The sequence below is a fragment of the Chanos chanos genome, chromosome 2, assembly GCF_902362185.1.
Source record: "Chanos chanos chromosome 2, fChaCha1.1, whole genome shotgun sequence".
Lineage (NCBI taxonomy): Eukaryota > Metazoa > Chordata > Actinopteri > Gonorynchiformes > Chanidae > Chanos > Chanos chanos.
Genome location: NC_044496.1, coordinates 7,902,625 through 7,925,469, shown reverse-complemented (window position 1 = coordinate 7,925,469; position 22,845 = coordinate 7,902,625). Strand labels below are relative to the sequence as shown.

At 43.4% G+C, this 22,845-nt stretch overlaps 1 protein-coding gene across 1 annotated transcript in view; it reads left to right on the top strand.

Annotated features, from left to right (window-relative positions):
• Window positions 1-20,710, top strand: part of adam10a (ADAM metallopeptidase domain 10a) — a 64,459-nt gene extending 43,749 nt beyond the window's left edge. The window contains exons 5-16 of the mRNA XM_030766176.1: window positions 8,469-8,569; window positions 11,013-11,177; window positions 12,062-12,154; window positions 12,318-12,501; window positions 15,576-15,739; window positions 16,234-16,417; window positions 16,598-16,748; window positions 16,995-17,178; window positions 17,423-17,531; window positions 18,210-18,430; window positions 18,661-18,787; window positions 20,440-20,710. Of these exons, the coding sequence (XP_030622036.1) occupies window positions 8,469-8,569; window positions 11,013-11,177; window positions 12,062-12,154; window positions 12,318-12,501; window positions 15,576-15,739; window positions 16,234-16,417; window positions 16,598-16,748; window positions 16,995-17,178; window positions 17,423-17,531; window positions 18,210-18,430; window positions 18,661-18,787; window positions 20,440-20,543 (1,787 nt within the window). The 3' untranslated portion in view covers window positions 20,544-20,710. The remainder of the gene's footprint in view (window positions 1-8,468; window positions 8,570-11,012; window positions 11,178-12,061; window positions 12,155-12,317; window positions 12,502-15,575; window positions 15,740-16,233; window positions 16,418-16,597; window positions 16,749-16,994; window positions 17,179-17,422; window positions 17,532-18,209; window positions 18,431-18,660; window positions 18,788-20,439) is intronic.
• The last annotated feature ends 2,135 nt before the right edge of the window (window positions 20,711-22,845 follow it).

Here is a 22,845-nt window from a genome sequence, read left to right as displayed (position 1 = left end):
TGCCAGGAGGAGACAGCAGTGCCAGGCAGAGACACACATAAAGATAGCCTGTGTGTGTGTGTGAGAGAGAGAGAGAGAGAGAGAGTGAGTAAGTGCATGCTTTTGTGTTTATGAGGTTATGTCTGTGTGTTTTGTTGGGGTGTGTATCTGTGTGTTTTGTTTCAGAAGGATAACACTGCAGTAGAGGAAGTCTAGCGGAAACCAAACCCATTCTGTGTGTCTGTGTGTGTCTGTGTGTGTCTGTGTCTGTGTGTGTGTGTGTGTGTGTGTGTGTGTGTGTGTGTGTGTGGGTGTGAGTGTGTTTGTGAGCTCTAAGTCATGTGTTTTATGGTCTCTTCTCTTCTTTTCTCTACTCTTCTCTTCTCTTCTCTCCTCTTTTCTTCTGCCAAGAATCTCCATAATACTGTCTGTTTTCCTCTTTTCATTCTGTTCTTCTTTTTCTGTGATCAGTGTTTCCTGCCCATTCACTAACAGATGATGTTTGACATAGGGACACTGAGCTGATTGTTTTCTTTTTGGGAATTTATATTAACAAGAGTGTAACGATTTTCCCTCGCCAAACTCCATCTCACACCTGTGTCACCTCTCTGTGCCCCAACTCTCATACTCGGGCACATGGCTTTTGTTATTGAAGCTGCAGTCAGTCTTCTACTCTTTATCGCCCCCCTATGGCAGATCAAGGCAACTTCCCTTGTATATACTGTATATACTGTTTATACCTTTATATATACATACTGCACTTAGACCATGTTACACATTAGCCACTATATATATCTACACACACACACACACACACACACACATATGTGTGTGTGCGTGTGTGTGTGTTTGTGTATATATATATGTATATATACTGTGTATATTACTTTATCTTTTTGTTTTCTTTATTAACTAAACCTGACTTTTATAGTGAACCCCAGTTATTTGTTCATATTCTTGTCTTTCTTTGAGCCAACTCTTTACAAATAAGGATTTATCCAACAGCAACAGAATAACAATCAGGCTAAGAATCCTTGTCATTGTTTACAATTCATAAATAAGGTTTCAGATGTCTATATTTCATTTCCGAAATAAAGGCAAAAACAGAGTTTGTTTGTAGTTACCTCGGTGCAGTGAACAAAAGTGGCAAAAGGCCAATTGTCCGTGAATCAGAAGACTGAGGGTGTGTCTTAGACTCTCGGTTTTCATCAGGGTGCCCACCACTGCCTTTACCCCTCTACTCCCTTGTCTTTTCTTCTGTTCCATTCACTGTCTTTTGATTTGCATGTGAATGAGATCTCATTCATCACAGTGACAAAGAGAACTTTTGGACGATTGAAATGAAGAATGTTTTATCAGCTGAGAATTTATTGTTCCTGATAGGGGTTACAAGCGCATCAATGTCTTCTCTTGTTGACCAGTGCAAATCACTCTCTCCCTCTTCCTTCTCACTCTTCCCCTGTCCGCATCTGCCTCCCTCACACTCACCCTCTCGCACTCACAGACACACACACACATGTACACACACACATTTTTCTCATTCTTCTCCTCTGCCTTCTGAGAATCTTGTGAGTGGAGACTGTGAGGAGTCTGACTCATTAACATGTGTAATGTGAATGAGCTCAGGTTCTTTCATGCTGTAAATCTGGGTTGTTTTTTTGGGGAAAGAGTGATCTCCGCTTATGCCTTTTGTCTTGACTTTGATAGAGCTTCTCAATAAATAAACAGAGCGAGTAAATTGTGTTTTTCTGGCACGGTAAGGAAGAATGATTGAAGACCTGTTGTGAAGACAGACTTTATATGAGGTGTGGAAAAGGGGTTTTTCAGACGGGAGAGGAGATGGAGCTGTGTCAGGTGGAGACAGGGCTTAATGAGCCGTCAGAAAGAGCTGGACGAGAGGTATATGAGGGGAATACTGACGCCTACACACAGACTGTATGGTCATCTTCACACAGTGAATCCTGTTGTGTGCTGATGTCTGTGTCAGGGGTTGGGGAGGTGATGGTGTCTGTAGTGTGTGTATGATGGATAGAGGAGGTGATGGTGTCTGTACTGTGTGTATGATGAATAGAGTAGGTGATGGTGTCTGTAGTGTGTGTGTGATGGATAGAGTAGGTGATGGTGTCTGTACTGTGTGTATGATGGATAGAGTAGGTGATGGTGTCTGTACTGTGTGTGTGATGGATAGAGTAGGTGATGGTGACTGTACTGTGTGTATGATGGATAGAGTAGGTGATGGTGTCTGTAGTGTGTGTGATGAATAGAGTAGGTGATGGTGTCTGTACTGTGTGTATGATGGATAGAGTAGGTGATGGTGTCTGTAGTGTGTGTGTGATGGATAGAGTAGGTGATGGTGTCTGTACTGTGTGTATGATGGATAGAGTAGGTGATGGTGTCTGTAGTGTGTTGTGTGATGAATAGAGTAGGTGATGGTGTCTGTAGTGTGTGTATGATGGATAGAGTAGGTGATGGTGTCTGTACTGTGTGTATGATGGATAGAGTAGGTGATGGTGTCTGTACTGTGTGTATGATGAATAGAGTAGGTGATGGTGTCTGTAGTGTGTGTGTGATGGATAGAGTAGGTGATGGTGTCTGTAGTGTGTGTATAATGGATAGAGTAGGTGATGGTGTCTGTAGTGTGTGTATGATGGATAGAGTAGGTGATGGTGTCTGTAGTGTGTGTATGATGGATAGAGTAGGTGATGGTGTCTGTAGTGTGTGTGTGATGGATAGAGTAGGTGATGGTGTCTGTAGTGTGTGTATGATGGATAGAGTAGGTGATGGTGTCTGTAGTGTGTTGTGTGATGGATAGAGTAGGTGATGGTGTCTGTAGTGTGTGTGTGATGGATAGAGTAGGTGATGGTGTCTGTACTGTGTGTATGATGGATAGAGTAGGTGATGGTGTCTGTAGTGTGTGTGTGATGGATAGAGTAGGTGATGGTGTCTGTACTGTGTGTATGATGAATAGAGTAGGTGATGGTGTCTGTAGTGTGTGTGTGATGGATAGAGTAGGTGATGGTGTCTGTACTGTGTGTATGATGAATAGAGTAGGTGATGGTGTCTGTAGTGTGTGTATGATGGATAGAGTAGGTGATGGTGTCTGTATTGTGTGTATGATGAATAGAGTAGGTGATGGTGTCTGTAGTGTGTGTGTGATGGATAGAGTAGGTGATGGTGACTGTAGTGTGTTGTGTGATGAATAGAGTAGGTGATGGTGTCTGTAGTGTGTGTATGATGGACAGAGTAGGTGATGGTGTCTGTAGTGTGTTGTGTGATGAATAGAGTAGGTGATGGTGTCTGTAGTGTGTGTATGATGGATAGAGTAGGTGATGGTGTCTGTAGTGTGTTGTGTGATGGATAGAGTAGGTGATGGTGACTGTACTGTGTGTATGATGAATAGAGTAGGTGATGGTGACTGTACTGTGTGTATGATGGATAGAGTAGGTGATGGTGTCTGTACTGTGTGTGTGATGGATAGAGTAGGTGATGGTGTCTGTAGTGTGTGTGTGATGGATAGAGTAGGTGATGGTGACTGTAGTGTGTGTGTGATGGATAGAGTAGGTGATGGTGTCTGTAGTGTGTTGTGTGATGGATAGAGTAGGTGATGGTGTCTGTAGTGTGTGTGTGATGGATAGAGTAGGTGATGGTGTCTGTACTGTGTGTATGATGGATAGAGTAGGTGATGGTGACTGTACTGTGTGTATGATGAATAGAGTAGGTGATGGTGTCTGTAGTGTGTGTATGATGGATAGAGTAGGTGATGGTGTCTGTACTGTGTGTATGATGAACAGAGTAGGTGATGGTGACTGTACTGTGTGTATGATGAATAGAGTAGGTGATGGTGACTGTAGTGTGTGTGTGATGAATAGAGTAGGTGATGGTGTCTGTAGTGTGTGTGTGATGGATAGAGTAGGTGATGGTGTCTGTACTGTGTGTAATGGATAGAGTAGGTGATGGTGTCTATAGTGTGTGTGATGAATAGAGTAGGTGATGGTGTCTGTACTGTGTGTATGATGAATAGAGTAGGTGATGGTGACTGTACTGTGTGTATGATGAATAGAGTAGGTGATGGTGACTGTACTGTGTGTATGATGGATAGAGTAGGTGATGGTGTCTGTACTGTGTGTGTGATGGATAGAGTAGGTGATGGTGTCTGTAGTGTGTGTGTGATGGATAGAGTAGGTGATGGTGACTGTAGTGTGTGTGTGATGGATAGAGTAGGTGATGGTGTCTGTAGTGTGTTGTGTGATGAATAGAGTAGGTGATGGTGACTGTACTGTGTGTATGATGAATAGAATAGGTGATGGTGTCTGTAGTGTGTGTATGATGGATAGAGTAGGTGATGGTGTCTGTAGTGTGTTGTGTGATGGATAGAGTAGGTGATGGTGTCTGTAGTGTGTGTGTGATGGATAGAGTAGGTGATGGTGTCTGTACTGTGTGTATGATGGATAGAGTAGGTGATGGTGACTGTACTGTGTGTATGATGAATAGAGTAGGTGATGGTGTCTGTAGTGTGTGTGTGATGGATAGAGTAGGTGATGGTGTCTGTACTGTGTGTATGATGGATAGAGTAGGTGATGGTGTCTGTAGTGTGTTGTGTGATGGATAGAGTAGGTGATGGTGACTGTACTGTGTGTATGATGAATAGAGTAGGTGATGGTGACTGTAGTGTGTGTGTGATGAATAGAGTAGGTGATGGTGTCTGTAGTGTGTGTGTGATGGATAGAGTAGGTGATGGTGTCTGTACTGTGTGTAATGGATAGAGTAGGTGATGGTGTCTATAGTGTGTGTGATGAATAGAGTAGGTGATGGTGTCTGTACTGTGTGTATGATGAATAGAGTAGGTGATGGTGTCTGTAGTGTGTGTGTGATGGATAGAGTAGGTGATGGTGTCTGTAGTGTGTGTATAATGGATAGAGTAGGTGATGGTGTCTGTAGTGTGTGTATGATGGATAGAGTAGGTGATGGTGTCTGTAGTGTGTGTATGATGGATAGAGTAGGTGATGGTGTCTGTAGTGTGTGTATGATGGATAGAGTAGGTGATGGTGTCTGTAGTGTGTGTGTGATGGATAGAGTAGGTGATGGTGTCTGTAGTGTGTGTATGATGGATAGAGTAGGTGATGGTGTCTGTAGTGTGTTGTGTGATGGGTAGAGTAGGTGATGGTGTCTGTAGTGTGTGTGTGATGGATAGAGTAGGTGATGGTGTCTGTACTGTGTGTATGATGGATAGAGTAGGTGATGGTGTCTGTAGTGTGTGTGTGATGGATAGAGTAGGTGATGGTGTCTGTACTGTGTGTATGATGAATAGAGTAGGTGATGGTGTCTGTAGTGTGTGTGTGATGGATAGAGTAGGTGATGGTGTCTGTACTGTGTGTATGATGAATAGAGTAGGTGATGGTGTCTGTAGTGTGTGTATGATGGATAGAGTAGGTGATGGTGTCTGTACTGTGTGTATGATGAATAGAGTAGGTGATGGTGTCTGTAGTGTGTGTGTGATGGATAGAGTAGGTGATGGTGACTGTAGTGTGTTGTGTGATGAATAGAGTAGGTGATGGTGTCTGTAGTGTGTGTATGATGGACAGAGTAGGTGATGGTGTCTGTAGTGTGTTGTGTGATGAATAGAGTAGGTGATGGTGTCTGTAGTGTGTGTATGATGGATAGAGTAGGTGATGGTGTCTGTAGTGTGTTGTGTGATGGATAGAGTAGGTGATGGTGACTGTACTGTGTGTATGATGAATAGAGTAGGTGATGGTGACTGTACTGTGTGTATGATGGATAGAGTAGGTGATGGTGTCTGTACTGTGTGTGTGATGGATAGAGTAGGTGATGGTGTCTGTAGTGTGTGTGTGATGGATAGAGTAGGTGATGGTGACTGTAGTGTGTGTGTGATGGATAGAGTAGGTGATGGTGTCTGTAGTGTGTGTGATGAATAGAGTAGGTGATGGTGACTGTACTGTGTGTATGATGAATAGAATAGGTGATGGTGTCTGTAGTGTGTGTATGATGGATAGAGTAGGTGATGGTGTCTGTAGTGTGTTGTGTGATGGATAGAGTAGGTGATGGTGTCTGTAGTGTGTGTGTGATGGATAGAGTAGGTGATGGTGTCTGTACTGTGTGTATGATGGATAGAGTAGGTGATGGTGACTGTACTGTGTGTATGATGAATAGAGTAGGTGATGGTGTCTGTAGTGTGTGTATGATGGATAGAGTAGGTGATGGTGTCTGTACTGTGTGTATGATGAACAGAGTAGGTGATGGTGACTGTACTGTGTGTATGATGAATAGAGTAGGTGATGGTGACTGTAGTGTGTGTGTGATGAATAGAGTAGGTGATGGTGTCTGTAGTGTGTGTGTGATGGATAGAGTAGGTGATGGTGTCTGTACTGTGTGTAATGGATAGAGTAGGTGATGGTGTCTATAGTGTGTGTGATGAATAGAGTAGGTGATGGTGTCTGTACTGTGTGTATGATGAATAGAGTAGGTGATGGTGTCTGTACTGTGTGTATGATGAATAGAGTAGGTGATGGTGTCTGTAGTGTGTGTGTGATGGATAGAGTAGGTGATGGTGTCTGTACTGTGTGTAATGGATAGAGTAGGTTAACCTGTCTGTAGTCTGTGTATGGTGAAAGGTAGAGGTAATGAATGGGGTGGGTGGTGATGGACATTGTGCTCTCTCTCTGGCCCTGGCTGAGTCTTACTGAACGTGGCAGGCCTCACATTCAAACAGACCCTCTTACAGACAGGCTAATACAAGAGGCAGTGATCCACATCCAACTGCCCTGACTGCCAGAACCAGGACAAATGAGAGAGAGTGAGAGAGTGAGAGAGTGAGAGAGTGAGAGAGAGAGAGAGAGAGAGAGAGAGAGAGGCTATTTTGCTGACCGAGTCTCAACAGTGCTGCCGCTCTGCTTAAACACTGAATTTGCAGATTATCGCACATTTATTTTGTACATCACAATGAATCTACATTTAACATGTGCTGTAATGTAGTGTAATTGTGTAGGTAGATATTTTGTGTGTGTGTGCGTGCGTGCGTGCATGCGTGTGTGTGTGTGTGGAGATGCTGTATGTTTAGTGGCAGTAGAGAATGGACATCTCATTAAGTTGACTGTGCCCTGCTCCTGTGGTCTCAGCTCACTGCTTTGGGCTGTATGGGGATTTGCCAGATGCTCTTCAAGTCCCCTCTGCTAAAATCTGTGCCTGCTAATTAAGGGTATAGGCTTGTGTGTGCGTGTGTGTGTGTGTGCGTGTGTGTGTGCGTGTGTGTGTGCGTGCGTGTGTGTGTGCGTGCGTGTGCGTGTGTGTGGGTGCGTGTGTGTGCGTGTGTGTGTGTGTGCGTGTGTGTGTGTGTGCGTGTGTGTGTGCGTGTGTGTGTGTGGCAATCTAAATTATTCCAGTATGTATCTTAGTACATTTGTGAATTCTAGAAGCATTTTCATGTACTCTCAGCTAAAGAAAGTTACCTCATTGTCTATTCTGTAACTGCAGGTGTATTGAGCTGTGTGTAAAAGCATGAATTCAGTATGGATGAATGTGTCTCCAACAGTACTGGTGTGGCCATCTTAGAACTTCCAGGAACAAAAGAAAGAGAGAGAATGAGAAAGAGGCAAGGAGGGTGGGTGAGAGGGAAGAACAAAGCTAGTGAAGAGAAAAGGAGAGAAATGTCGAAAAGAAATGTGAATTGGTAGTGAAGCAGCGGGAGAGATGAGAATGAGAAATGAGAAAGCACAGTATTTGAATCCCAGACCTCTCATTAGTGATCTCTAGTGCTATGGCTCTCTGAGGCAGTAACAGAGCTGTTAGAGCCTGCTGACACCGCACTGTCCTCAGGCATGCTCCACAACCAGCCCAGGGCACACTGACCAACCTGGACCTCAGGATGGGCCACATCCAAGGGTTTTATGATACGCTCAGTTTATTTGCCTTTTATATATTCAGTTTATCAGTATAACTTTTTTTTTTCTAAGCAAAATCTTTTAAGGCTATATCACATATTGAGTTTCAGCTCAAATTTTCATTAATTTCATTAATTACATTGCATTTAAGTATCTGAGGCATATCAGTGCATTCACACCATCTTCCATTCAAGAAACAAGCTTTTCTCATAATCTTGCCTATCTCTTCATATAAACATTGTCTAAGTTAAAAAAAAAAAAAAAGAAAAGAAATGAAAAAGAAGAGAAAAATGGCAATATTATGGCAATATTATGACAGGAAAAAATTGCATTAGAGGATAAACATTAATGCATCTCTCAGCAACATGTAAGGTTCCATTATTAATAATAATTTCATACATTTGCGGGGTATTACTGCTTTACTGTCCTACAGTCATATGAACAGTCATACATACACAATAAAATGTCCTCTCTCACACCCCAGAAACTGCCTCTGAAAGGCCACAGTCAGCACTGTGCGTGTGTGCGTGTGAGAGCATGTGTGTGTGTGTGAGCATGTCGCTGATCGTGTGTGTGTGTTTTGTTTTCTCACAGATTACCCTCATAAATACGGTGCAGAGGGCGGCTGTGCAGACCGCTCTGTGTTTGAGAGGATGAGGAGGTATCAGGCCACGGCCGTGGAGGAGCCGGTTAAGGTGAGGACTAGCCTCAGACACACACCCACTGTTTCACTCTGCTCCGGCCGGTTTACCGCACGAGTCACCATCCTGGAAACGGAATCCCATAATATTCACACCGCTGACGGCAACACAGAGTCGATTCAGTTATTAATGCTGGTCATCAGTGTGGAATCTGTCAATGAAATTATTTATTTGAAGTGTTGAAAAGATTTATTCATTGCCTTGTTTTAACCGTGTTTAGGGCTGTTGCATCCAGTTGCTGTTTTTGCAGCGTGATTAGGACAAAGGCTAAGGGAAGAGACTACGGGTAGTGCGTTCCCGCGGCCTTTGAGTACCTTGACATTTTAATGCCTCTGTCAAGGTTACCAGAGCAGACAGTGACAGGTGAAGCCTTCCAGTAATTTGTCATTTTCCTCTGGTTCTCCACTTTGGATTAGAACCAGCAGCTCTCCAGCCCCTGCCATGGCACACTAACCCAGTGAGCCGCTGGGACTTTAGGAGGGCTACCTATCCGCAGCACTTCATCGGGAGGCTGCATTCTCGTGTTTTAGGAAACTACCAACGTTATGATCACTGGGCAGTTTGTACGCGTGTACAAACGGCATATTACGGCCCTTTTCTTTGAGGACGTGCTGTGTATTAACCTGGAAAATTTGTAGTTTTTAAGTATGCGGAAATTTTCATGCATTTTTAAATTAAATTAAAGATGTACACACAAGCGCACATATATACATACATACACAGACACATACATGCGTACATACGTTGACACACATGCGTGCATACATAGACACACATATACATACATACATAGACGCATATATACATACGTACGTACATATAGACGTACATACATAGATACACATACATACATACGTACTTCATTTCATAATGCAATGACACAAGCTCTCTGTTTATAATGGTCAGCATATATGCAGGAAGAGCCTTACACACATGCTCTAACATGATACTTGGTTTTGGGTGTTGCACTACCTCCTTTTACAGGAAACTTCAGCAGAAAACTTCAGCAGAAACTTCATTTGTTTTTGAGTTACTGCTTCTGTTTCCTGTCTCTCACAGATCAGACACAGATACACTCCTCTACACAATTACGCATTATCAATTCACACACACACCCAGTTCATGCTTCCTATTTCAGTTATGAGCTGACTATTTAATTCATGTCATGTACTGTGATGGACTTTTAGAATCAGCTGAGAAATGTAACAGTGGCATGAAATACAGTATTGTACAGCACTGTGAAAACGAGACTTTTACAACGCTGCAGTTCTTATCTAAGCTTTAATGGGCCCGGACATAGTTAATGAACTAAGTAGAGGTGGACATTTCCAGAAGGATGGGTTGATTGAAGAGCTGTCTTTATCTTGTTTCTTGTGGCATTGTAGTACTCAGGTTACAATTCCAATTCGGTAAGATGGGATGGATTTCCAGACATTTTTGGACAAGAGTTAGATAAAAGCCATCTGTTAGACATTAGGGTTCGTGGTCTAGGAGGAGAGTTTTGCCAGTTTCTCACAGTCATTCTCTCTTGCCATATTATGAATTACATCTTCACAATATTAACCAATGAAGTTTTAGACTTTTCTTGTGACAAAGAAAAAAAAGACAGCCATGGAAAAATTGAAAGAAAAAAAAAACACACACATATATATATATTTTTTTACACACACACACACACACACATAAGTTGGACCCCTTTGCCAGTCTTTCCCTAGCAAGAACTAATCTTTTGACTGCTGTCAAATTCTGAGATTTAGCACCTTTGCTTATACAGAACATAACTATTCAACTGAGAGTTCTCCTGTTCAAGATCATTCCTCTGTACTGTCAATCTGCCCCACCCTCCTTAAAAACGTTCTCAGTGTCCAGTTCAGTGAGTGTCGAGCATGTGGTAAAATGAGAAGGCAAGAGGAGAAAATACAGGGATGATTGTGTTGGACTGTGAGATCCTTTGCAGTTAGGCGTGTCAGACTTTGTTGTTTCCAGTATTTGTAGCCAGGGGCTATCCAGCATTACTGAGCATTTAATCACCCCAGCACATAGCTCAGAGTTCAGCCCTTACTGTTTCTGTGAAATTTTGATCAGAAGGTTCCAGCCAGGCGTGTTCTGGAATGTTCCAGAGTTCCAAAAAAAAAAAAAAAAATGAAAGTGGAAGTCAAAGTTCTGTCTCAGAGTTCTTGTTTCAGACCTTGCACTTTTTTGTTTTTTGTTTTTTTATTCCACCATTCCATTTTAGACCTCTGAAACTGTCCCCTTTTCACCTCTTCCTCTGTAGCGCTGTGGACCTGGTAAGGGGCAAAGTGACGTCAGGTTAGCCAAGAAAGCTCCTAGCCATCTGGTATTTATGAAACCCAGCGCAACAGAGCATAGACAGTTGGAACCATCCTCATTATTCCTCCTTCTTAAACGAATGCTTTCTTATATTTCCCCTCTTTAGGAGGAGAAGAGATTGGTTGAGGAAGAGGAGGAAAGGATGTATGGACCTGTCGTTCTGAGGAAGCGACGCGCGGCTCAGGTGGAGAAAAACACCTGTCAGCTCTTCATCCAGACGGACCACCTGTTCTACAACTTCTACGGCAGCAGGGAAGCTGTCATTGCCCAGGTACTGACAGGACACCTCACAGGGGGAAAAGTGCCAAGGCCGGCCTCTGATTGCAAGACTGATTGCTGTTAAATTAGACTGGATGTATCGGTCGACGCATAGCGCCGAGTTCCTTCGGCGGCCGTTGTGGAAACACTGCATTCAGCAGGACCGCAGGGAGAGAGAGAGAGAGAGAGAGAGAGAGAGAGAGAGAGAAAAAAAGGAGGTTTTTGCTGATATCGTCGCTAAACACTCCCGCCCCCAGCTCAACCTTGGCATACACTTACATTTCTTTTCTAATCAGTTTTTTTTTTTTTAATAGACTTTTTTTTTTTTCGACTGTTTAATGGAATAAGCACAGAAGAGAGGGCCTAGACTCTAGTGTTTGTCTCCTGCATTTGAGGGGACTGTAGAGTAGGATTGTTTGTCGTGGAGATATCTCAGTGGGAAACGTTTTCGTTATGTCAGGACTTTCTGCAGTGCTGTGGCCAGGTACCAGATTTCCTGTGTATGTGAACAGCAGTACATTAAAGAACAGCTTCAGCAGCTAATTAGTATGCCACCGTTGTGTTCCTACCTTTAAAACAACTCTTTGCCTCATTCTCCTGGCTTAACTTCAAGATGCTAACAATAGCAGCCTTATACTTGGAAATTGCAGGGGTGTATCAAGACCAAGATTTAAACGAGTCAAACCATGATGTCAGTTAAGGATGCTGTTTATTTCAATCTAATGTTGCTATCACAGTGAGTGGACAACTTCAAAGTCTTATTTATTTATTTTTTTTACAAAGCGTATTGTAAATGTAAATTTAAACATTCTTAACCGAAGATAAATACATAAAAGTAGTTTGTTTGTTTGTTTGTTTGTTTGTTTTTTCACTGTGTCTTTCTGTATGTCTTTGTAGATCTCCAGCCATGTCAAAGCTATCGACACCATCTACCAGTCCACTGACTTTCAGGGAATCCGAAACATCAGTTTCATGGTCAAGAGGATTAAGGTGTGTGTGTGTTTGTGTGTATTTGTTTGTGTGTGTGAGTGTGTGTGTGTGTGTTGCAGTGAAAGAGAGTGTTCTTTCGAGCTGAAAGGTTACGGTGGGTTTGGTCTGTTTGACTTTATTTATGTGTTTGTCATCCTAATGCTGCTCCTTCTCCCTTCCACAGATCAACACAACCGAGGACGAGAAAGATCGGACCAATCCGTTCCGCTTCCCTAACATAGGAGTGGAGAAGTTTCTGGAGCTGAACTCTGAGCAGAATCATGATGATTACTGCCTGGCCTATGTCTTCACTGACCGAGACTTTGATGATGGCGTTCTGGGACTGGCTTGGGTTGGAGCTCCTTCAGGTACACACACACACACAGACACATATCATTCTCTTACATGCTTTCCCACAACATATTCACAAATATATACAGACACACACGCACATTTTTTATTCAAATGTGTGCGTGCATGCGTGTGTGTGTTTCTGTGTTTGTGTGTCTATGTGTGTATGGCTATTCAGTGGTTCTTTATATCGGTGTGTGTTGTAGAACATGACTGTCTATCTCTACACACACATGCATTATAGTGAAAAAATAAGGACAGATGACAGCACAAACCCCCAACCCCATGAGGGTTAATGCATATGAAGCACTGAAGTCACACACACACACACACACACACACACACATATACTGCACTCTCTCAAACTCAGTGCAGTTAGACTTGTTTTTTTGTAAATTGATTATTTCATGGCTGTAGACTTTATTGGAGCTGCATTACTATGTGAGTATAGAGAGAGAGTCAGAGATTAACCTGCAGCCCTTTGCTGCACTCTGCTCGTCATTAATTCTGTCTGAGGGAAAGGAGAAGGAGAGTGAAGTTCTGTCGTTCTCTTTCTCCTCCCTGTCCTCTCAGCCTGATTGAACCTGCTGATCTCACACTCACACACACACACATACACACACACACACACACACACACACACACACACACACACACACACACACAGCTAGAAGCTGGATGCCTGGAAGAGCAGTGGCACATACTCGGAAGAACTCAGGGTTTTTTAGAAATACAAGCTGAGTTTATTATTACTCTCACACTTCTAAGTAAAAAACACAGACCTTTTTTTAAAGCTTGGTATGTGTGACTAAGTGTGCGTGTGTGTTTTTGGGTGAGAGAGTGTGTGTGTGTGTGTGTGTGTGTTTGTGCAAGAGTGTGCGAACCTGTGTACTTATAAGTTATTGATGTGTTTTTGGTGCCTCAAGAAACCTAAAGCACAAAGGTGAGGCAAACATTTGTACTGGCTGTTTATGAGACATGTTTGAACTGATTTCTGAGATCAGTTACAGAGCAGAACATTGCTGTAATTTTCAAAGTTGAGCTACAGATTTTTACAGTGATACTGATCACTAAAATTTTGTCTATACATTGCCGTAAGCAGCCGAGTCAAAATGTATAAAGATAAAAAGATTCTAAACATGGTTTTCGTATACGCTCAGCCAGTGTTTCACGTGGGACGCTTTCTCGTTGTTTCCAACGACCCCTGTCGCTGACATGGTCTTAATACAGGCTAATTAAGCTGTGACACACTGCCTTGGGTCAAGGGACACACACACACACACACACATACACACTCTCACACAGAGACAATCAATACAGCCAAATTAGCAGTGCTCTGTGCTGGCTGCTTCAGCGTGAGTCAGGAGAGCACTCACTTGGGGGGAGCCTCTTCTGAACCAACAAACACAAACAGCTCTGTCAAACCCACTCCCTAATGGGCTTTTCATCTCACCCGATCAATAATCATGGACTCAGAAAAAGACTTTGTGGACAGTTATTCCCCCGCACGCAACCAAATGCACAGCACGATGGCTTGGAAATGGGATGCAACAGTACATTCCACGGCCTTCTTTAAAGGGCATTATTAGATCCAGGGAGGTGGTTATTGAGACCTGAGACATCCAAACCAGGTTTCTTTCGAATGGGAATGACACCAGCTGTCTTGGGCGGAGTGGATGTCCGGGCGACAGTGACGGACTGTAAAGTAGGGGACAGAGAGACTAGGTAAGCAGTGAGGAGGAGGTGCAGAGAACAGGCTGCTGTTTTGAATAATATACATAGGCAGGGTTAAGAGGTTTAAACGTAGCGAGTCAGTTTTCCTACACGGTCACAGAAGTTACACACACACACACACACACACCCCTCCAAAGCAACCTGTGGGGTTAAGAGCTGTGCTCAGGAACACATCAGTAAAGAGCATTCACACTCAGGAATGGAAGCTCTGAGACCTTTCCTTCACGCGGCAGCTCCTCTGTGTTTCGAATATATCTATGTCAGTGTTTGCTGAGCAAAGTTGGAATCGTAGACAGTCTCTGAATGCTGGATTGCATGGATCTGCTCTCATGTGCAGTAGGCTAAGTTTGCACTGGCCTACAGACTGTCATCATAGTGATTTAAGAGGTTTCCTACAAATCTGACACACACACACACACACACACGCACTGAGTGAAGTGTAGTCACCCAGGAAGACACAGGATCTGCCTCTTTACTGACTCACCATCAGCACACACACACACACCTGCTTCCTCTGATCTCACTCTGCATGACACACTAACTATAAACAGCCCATCTGAACCCTTAATGAACCTATTATATATCTCCACTGACCTTGATAAGCCTCAGTGAACTGCTATGAACCCTCTGCTCTGAACCAAATGAACCCTCACTGAACTCTCAGTCCCTGGCCTAAACCTGCGTGAGACTCACTGAACCTTCAGTCCCTGGCCTAAACCTGTGTGAGACTCACTGAACCTTCAGTCTTCTTCTGTCAACTGGACAGACCTGCTTGATTCAGTGCTGCGCGTTTGTGTGTGTGTGTGTGTTTGTGTCATGCTTGTATTAATGTTTTTAAATGAATGATGGATTACTTTGGGTGGGCTGTATATGATCATGAAGAGAAGTGATATGATATACTGTATGTTTATTTGTGCTTACCTGCAGTTGTGGATAAGTATGTTTATGGAGCTTGATGGAATGTATTTATTACAGTGCTATATGGTGCTCATGTGGGTGCTGTACATCTACAACCTTCAAAAAAAAAAGGGTTGTTTTTTTTTTTTGTGACACTGTCTGATATGTGTCAGTGTTTGCCCTCCTGCTGCAGTCCAGCTGGCTTCTCTACAAGTGGTCATTCTCACTATTTCCTGCCCACTGTGCCGTCATCTGTGTCAATGACAGGGCAACTGCCACGGTCAAATGTCCTGCTTATTCTGTCCACTAAACAACCCTTAACAACAGTTCCATATTTCAGTCACATTCTAAAACTCGCAAGGACACCTCACGACATTGCACTCACTTTAGAATGAATCGATGGACCCCGTGGGTTGCCATGGTTATTTGCCGCTGGTAACAGCCTTGTTTGTCCTCACAGGAAGCTCGGGCGGGATCTGTGAGAAGAGCAAGCTGTACTCAGACGGGAAGAGGAAGTCCCTCAACACTGGCATCATCACCGTGCAGAACTACGCTTCCCACGTCCCCCCCAAAGTTTCCCACATCACCTTCGCCCACGAGGTCGGGCACAACTTCGGCTCCCCGGTCAGTAACTGCGACAGTGACAGGCTCCTTCGCCTTCACGTTACTGAAACACACATGATGATGCCATTACTGTACACACTCATATAGAGCTGCTAGAGTATACAGTATTTTTTTTGTCATTTTGTGACTTTGAGAGATTGTCAGATTCTGCCTTATTGTTCATGTGTGCATTTGCTGTGTATTATTCTGATCCTAGTGTAGTTTTAAAAAGTACAAACAGGAGTAATTCTATTTCTGTGTTCTTCCAACATCTCGTTGTGATCTTATATCACTACCAGCCACTTCATGTTCCATGAGATTTCATGGAATGATCTAGAACCTTTTAAGCAGATCAGAAAACAGCAGATAAAAAGTGTGAAATCTACGAAAGGGGACTGGATCTCTGCCCTGCTCTGTTGGCTGAAGCTTAGTCTGAACTACGCCCAGTCTTTGTAATCTAACCCCTGGGTCTCACTTTCTCTCTCGTCCTCCCTCCATCCATTCCCTACCTTCAGCATGACTCTGGGATGGAGTGCACTCCGGGTGAATCCAAGGCGTCAGATAAGAAGGAGAGAGGAAATTACATCATGTATGCCAGAGCCACATCAGGAGACAAGCTCAACAACAACAAATTCTCCATTTGCAGTATTCGCAACATCACCCAGGTTCTGGAGAAAAAGAGAGCCTCGTGCTTCGTCGGTGAGATTTCACATGTTGCATAACTGTGTGTGTATGTGTGTGTGTGTGTGTGTGGTGTGTGTGTGCATGTATGTGCATGCGCATGTCTGCTTTCATTTGTGTTATGATGCTCAGGCAAACTACTTCAACCTCAACAGAAGCTTCTCTCGCTCTCTCTCTCTCTCTCTCGCTCTCTCGTAGAGTCTGGTCAGCCAATCTGTGGGAATGGACTTGTGGAGGCTGGTGAGGAGTGTGATTGTGGTTATAGTGACCTGTGCAGAGACAAGTGTTGCTATGATGCTAGTCAGCCAGAGGGCACCAAGTGCAAACTGAAGCCAGGTGCAAGCTGCAGGTCAGTAGCTCTGTGTGGACCTTTAGACGGCTTTAACATAGCTGTTAAACCTTTTCGAATACGATTATTATTACTGATGATGTTTCAAACAGTTTTCTCTCCCTGCTTTTTTCTCCCTTTCTTCTCCTCTCCTCTCCTCTCCTCTCCTCTCCTCTCCTCTCCTCTCCTCTCCTCTCCTCTCCTCTCCTCTCCTCTCCTCTCCTCTCCTCTCCTCTCCTCTCCTCTCCTCTCCTCCCCTCTCCACAGTCCCAGCCAGGGCCCTTGCTGTACACCTACGTGTGCGTTTAAAATGAATACTGAGATCTGTAGAGATGAGTCAGAGTGTGCACATAAGGGCAAATGTAATGGTCTTACTGCCCAGTGTCCCACCTCTGAGCCCAAAAACAACTTCACTTCCTGCAACGGAGAGACACAAGTCTGCATTAACGGGGTACGCGCTACAGCCCTCCACTGCCTGTCTGTGTAAACAAAGCCATACGAACTGGACTTTCTGTTCGGAGAGTTTGACAAATGTTAAATATGACTCTTTTTCTTTGTAAATCTCTAACCTCTCTCTTTCCTCTACGTTCTTTGTCTCTCCCTTTCACGCGCTCTCTTCCTTTCGTCTCTCTCTCTCTCTCTCTCTCTCTCCCCCTCCCTCTCTCACCCGTTCCCTACCCTCTCCACTCGGGCAGGTCTGCTCTGGCTCTATCTGTCAGAAGTATGGTCTGGAGGAGTGCACCTGCGCTGTTGAGGAGAATGCAGACGAGACGCAGCTGTGTCACGTTTGCTGCATGGAAAAAGGTAAAGTCGATTCAGCTCCGTTCGAACCCGGTTCGGTTCGGTTCGGTTCAACACACTGCACGGTCTCCCTCAACCCGAGCGCCCCCTCGAACTCTTCTCCACGCTACAGCTCAGTCTCTTCATTGGGTTTTATTTCAACAGCTTCGCTTTTTGGGTTTCGCGGAGAGCTGTTCACCGTCCATATTTGTATTCGGCGTTTTAGACAGGGTGACACATGCTAAATCGAGTGGCATGTGCCTGCAGCAGGGCCAGACTCTCTGTTTGTATCAACAGAAAGAACCTGACGCAGTACAGGCCTGGGCCCCAAAGCGTTACCAGTTTCCTTATGGTTTTATTAACCCCACATCATTGTGGGCGACTCCTTTCTGCAAAGTCACGGAAAAGCTCTCGGAAAATGTTGCCGTTAGCAACGCTGTAATAATGCTCTCTGTTTGCTTTTAAATAATTAAGTACTATTTTCTAATGGACTGTGTTGCCTGTAGGTGGTGTTTCATTGGTTTGTGATCTCTCTCTCCCCTCTCTTGTACTTGTTTTTGTGATTAGTGATGCTGCTATTGCCTGCTACCATTGATACTTACATATTGTTTCTGTACAGGTGAGTGTTCCGATGTAATAAAGATCCTGTTTTAATTTTTAAAATTCTATACTCTCTCCCTCTCTCTCTCTCTCGCTCTTCAGGAAATCCTGATACATGTAGCAGTACAAGCTCAAAAAAGTGGGCTCAGTTTTTCAACGAGAAAGTCATCACACTGCAGCCTGGCTCTCCCTGTAATGACTTTAAAGGATACTGTGATGTGTTCATGAGGTGTCGACTGGTGGATGCTGATGGTCCCCTGGCCAGACTAAAGAAAGCCATCTTTAACCCGGAGCTTTACGAGAATATTGCTGAGTGGATAGTGGCAAGTGTCTTATCCCCATTCCATTGGGTTCTAGTGCTGTTGTACTATGTGCAGTATGCTGGCTGTCCTGATTATTATTCAATAAGACTTAAGGAATAAAGTAATTTTCAAGGTATTATCTGTAGTAAAGTAACACCAAAGTCTTCAGTCGTATTGCAGTTAAGCTTTGTATCCTCACTGTTTGTTTTTTGGGGTGTGTGTGTGTGTGTGTGTGTGTATGTGTGTTACAGGCTCACTGGTGGGCAGTGCTGTTGATGGGTATTGCTCTCATAATGCTGATGGCTGGATTTATAAAAATCTGTAGCGTTCATACTCCAAGCAGCAACCCCAAACTACCACCACCTAAACCACTGCCTGGTGAGTAACCATGTGATTTCGCCCAGACGAACTACTCCAACATAAACCTCAGACTGCCTCTGCAAAAATGACATAACTCAGACTGCCTCTACAGAAATGACATGAGTCAGGCTGCCTCTACAGAAATGACATGAGTCAGACTGCTTCTGCAGAAATGACATGAGTCGGACTGCCTCTACAGAAATGACATGAGTCAGACTGCCTCTACAGAAATGACATGAGTCAGGCTGCCTCTGCAGAAATGACATAACTCAGACTGCCTCTACAGAAATGACATGAGTCAGGCTGCCTCTACAGAAATGACATGAGTCAGACTGCTTCTGCAGAAATGACATGAGTCGGACTGCCTCTACAGAAATGACATGAGTCAGACTGCCTCTACAGAAATGACATGAGTCAGACTGCCTCTACAGAAATGACATGAGTCAGACTGCTTCTGCAGAAATGACATGAGTCAGACTGCTTCTGCAGAAATGACATGAGTCAGACTGCCTCTATAGAAATGACATGAGTCAGACTGCTTCTGCAGAAATGACATGAGTCAGACTGCCTCTATAGAAATGACATGAGTCAGACTGCCTCTATAGAGGTGTCATAACTCAGACATCACTATGTGACATGCCTTAGATCAGACTGCTACACAAGGACGTGACATACCCTACACTACCCTGGCCAAAATCACAAACAACAAGCTTTCTTTACATCAGTTACACACCTCTGACTCTCCCTACCAAATCTACATACTTTAAACTACTACCCACAGTAATAACACAGTATCAACACAGTATCAACTACCCTAATGTTATCCACATACTCTCCTTCTTAAAACCCTGCCACATCAGTTGCAATTAAAATGGACCGACAGGCAAGCCTGTTTTGGAATGATCAACCCTAAAATATCATAACACTACTGAATGTTGTAGCCTGTACTCCACGAAGCCCACACAACACTTAAATCTGTAAAACAGCTTCTCACCACAGCTACAAATTCAGCTTAAATGCACTCCATAAAAGACTTTTTATCTTTTATTTGAACTCCCTCCTTGTAAAAGGCCTAAACAGTCCTTAAGTCTGCTGGTCCAAAAGATTGCAACAGCTTTTGACAGGAAAAACATTATCCTCAGTCATGTTTGAAAAGCCAAAACAACACTACACTTCAGCCAAAACCAGGCCACAAACCGCAAATTGCCTTTTTTTTCCCTTTATCGCAGCCAAGTAATCAGCACCTAAGCTTCAAGTTTGAGCAACAGTGAAATCTGTAAAAGGTCAAAAACCCAGTGTGCTCAGCTCCTCCGAGCTGAGGGGAGAAAAACAACTCGGATTGCTAGGATTTTTCACCACCCTGAATCCCTCAGGTTCACTCCTCTGCGTTTGAAAAGGCTGAAATAGAGACATAGAACTGAACTTCATTCAGTCATTATTTTGACTCAAATCAGCACTCTTAGTGTTTTCTCCCATATGCAATCCCAAGTTCGAATACGTATTCAGGAATGTTTTTGTAAATATGTTGTAATACGTCCTCAGGTACTCAATCTTAACTGAGGAACGCTGCTGTCTGTGACACATTATCCTGTATCCACCGTTTTTGACTGCCCATGAGAACACGCCCAGAAAAGCCTCCTCAGTTTGTTTGTGGTTGTTCTGTCTTATAGGCACGTTGAGGAGAATGAGGCCTCAGCATGCGAATGCGCAGACCCAGCCTCAGCGGCATCACCGCCAGAGAGAGAACTACCAGATGGGCCAGCTGAGACGCTGAGTCCGCCTTCTCTCTGCCTTGGTTCTTTCTAGTGCCTACAGTTGGAATACTTTCACTCCAAAGAGTTACCTGAACCAATCAACAAAGCCCATTCAGAAACTAAAGCTGACAACAAGAAAAAGAAAAAAAAACAACAACAACAAAACGAAACAAAAACAAACAAACAAAAAAAAACACACGCACGCACGCACGCACACACACACACGCGCGCGCGCACACACACACACACACATACACACACACACACACACACACAGACAAAACAATGAGCCCCAGAAAATAACAAACAGAAAAGTGAACCTGGGCCTCATTGGGCTTCAGAGAGAGTTTTTAAAAAGACCTGGAAAAGCACTACTCTGGGAGCCAGCAGAGCTGTGTTCACACGGCTGTCTTTGAGGAAAAAAAAAAATCCAAAAGCTATTATCAAGGGCAAGGACAGAAAATCACCTGTGTTTTGTTCCTGTGTGGTCTTAATTATTTTTTTCATTCTTCTACTGCTACTTGCTCTTCTGAACTACTTTCTCCACTGGAGTTAATGGGAACAGAGTGTTCTGTCCTCCTCTCTACCCATCTTTCAAGTTCTTTCTTTTTTTTTCTTTTTTTTACATCACCCTTTTTTTTCCCCCCTTTGTTATTTCTGAAGTGCTGCCCTCCTGTGCAGGCGACTTTTCACTGCAGGTCTCCTGAGTCTGCTGCCAATCCAGGGCCACCACCTGCAAGTTCACCGTAGAATAGACTTACTTGCCAATGTAATTAAAAATTTATTTTAAAGGAAAACAAACTAAGAGGAGAAAAAAAAGAAAAAAAAAAAAACAAGCTTTTTTTTTTTTTATTTGTAAAGCATATACGTTCTATCTGCGTGCAATTGTACAGGTATCAAAGTTATAGAGATTTTTCGTTGTTGTTGAATCTGTTTTTTTTTTTGTTTTGTTTTGTTTTGTTTTTTTTTCCTGCTGTTTGATGAAAAATATTTACTGTTTTAATTTACACTCAGGATATTATAAAGCCTAGCAATTATAGGTGAAAAGGAGAAAGGAATGTGTGATGATTGATTTTACAGAAGCTGATTGTAGTGGTTTAAACTGGTGAACCGTAAGGTAAGGATCATTACTATGGTTTGGACGATCTGTGTGCTGCGTTACCAGCGGGGTGCAGTGACCTCGTGTATTGGGAGTCCTGGTAAAGCACTGGGATTTGAACGGCGTAAGGTCAAACAGTACCCGACACAAACTGAGGAGGGGACAAAGGTTTGTAAGCAGGCAGTGCAATGAGAGCATGCTCTGCCTGCAGCACAGATTTGGACAGAGCTGGTTGAGTATCACTGTTACCAGTGTATAGGCCTTATAAGAGCCACACTTGCTTGGATGCATTGAAAGTGTGTGGTTATGATTGTAAAAGGATAGCATTTTAATTCAGCATATTACTTGCTTTCTTTTTCTGTAATTTTACAGACTTGTTGCTTCTGTCTGATGTAAATTGGTGAACAACCACTAAAATATAGCCGATAATATCAGTCATTGTGAAAGTAAGGAGTGAAAAAAGGGGGTGGTCGCCATAGTGATCGTTCATGTGTTCCAGTGAGTACAGAAGAACAAAGGTGTGAGACCATAGCAGATCAGACTCAGAGAACGTCCTTAAGTCCAGCATGAGCCTCTCTGTGTGGTTAATATGAATCACAGTTAACCAGCAGGCAAGACCAGCTACTGAAATACATGTATGTACCTTTATTTATCTTTCTGACTGTTTATCAAAATCCTTGGAATTATAAGTGAGGCATAAAAGCTTGATGAGAAATGTCTGTCAAACACACACATGTACACACACACACACACACACACACAGAGGTAAAAAAAATTCAAATGGATGGAGAACTTTAATGTCCTTAATTTTTCTCACCGAGGCATATGGTTGCGAAGAACTTAAGAACTTTATCAGTCAAATCTAGAATGTTCCATCATTGTGATGGAAAGAGATTGAGAGATGGACAGTTTAGTCATGAAGCTGTCTTCTGACTCTGACTAGAGTCCCCACCCCACCTCAACTGAAATTTTCACTCTCTCCACCACTTTATCACTATTTATCATTTTAACTTCATATGACACCGGATGCTCCCCAGGGTTAATGGTCTCCACCAATATTTGATCAGCTGGATTGAATGATTGTTGATAACGTGCCTGATTTAGGAGGCAGGTCTAGTCAGCCCTTCATTGTGACAAGGTAGTTAGTCAGGGATGGCACTTTAATTTAAGCTCCGAAGTTTGGCTCTCCCAAGAGATTAAAGCAGTTTCTCCATTTTGACCAG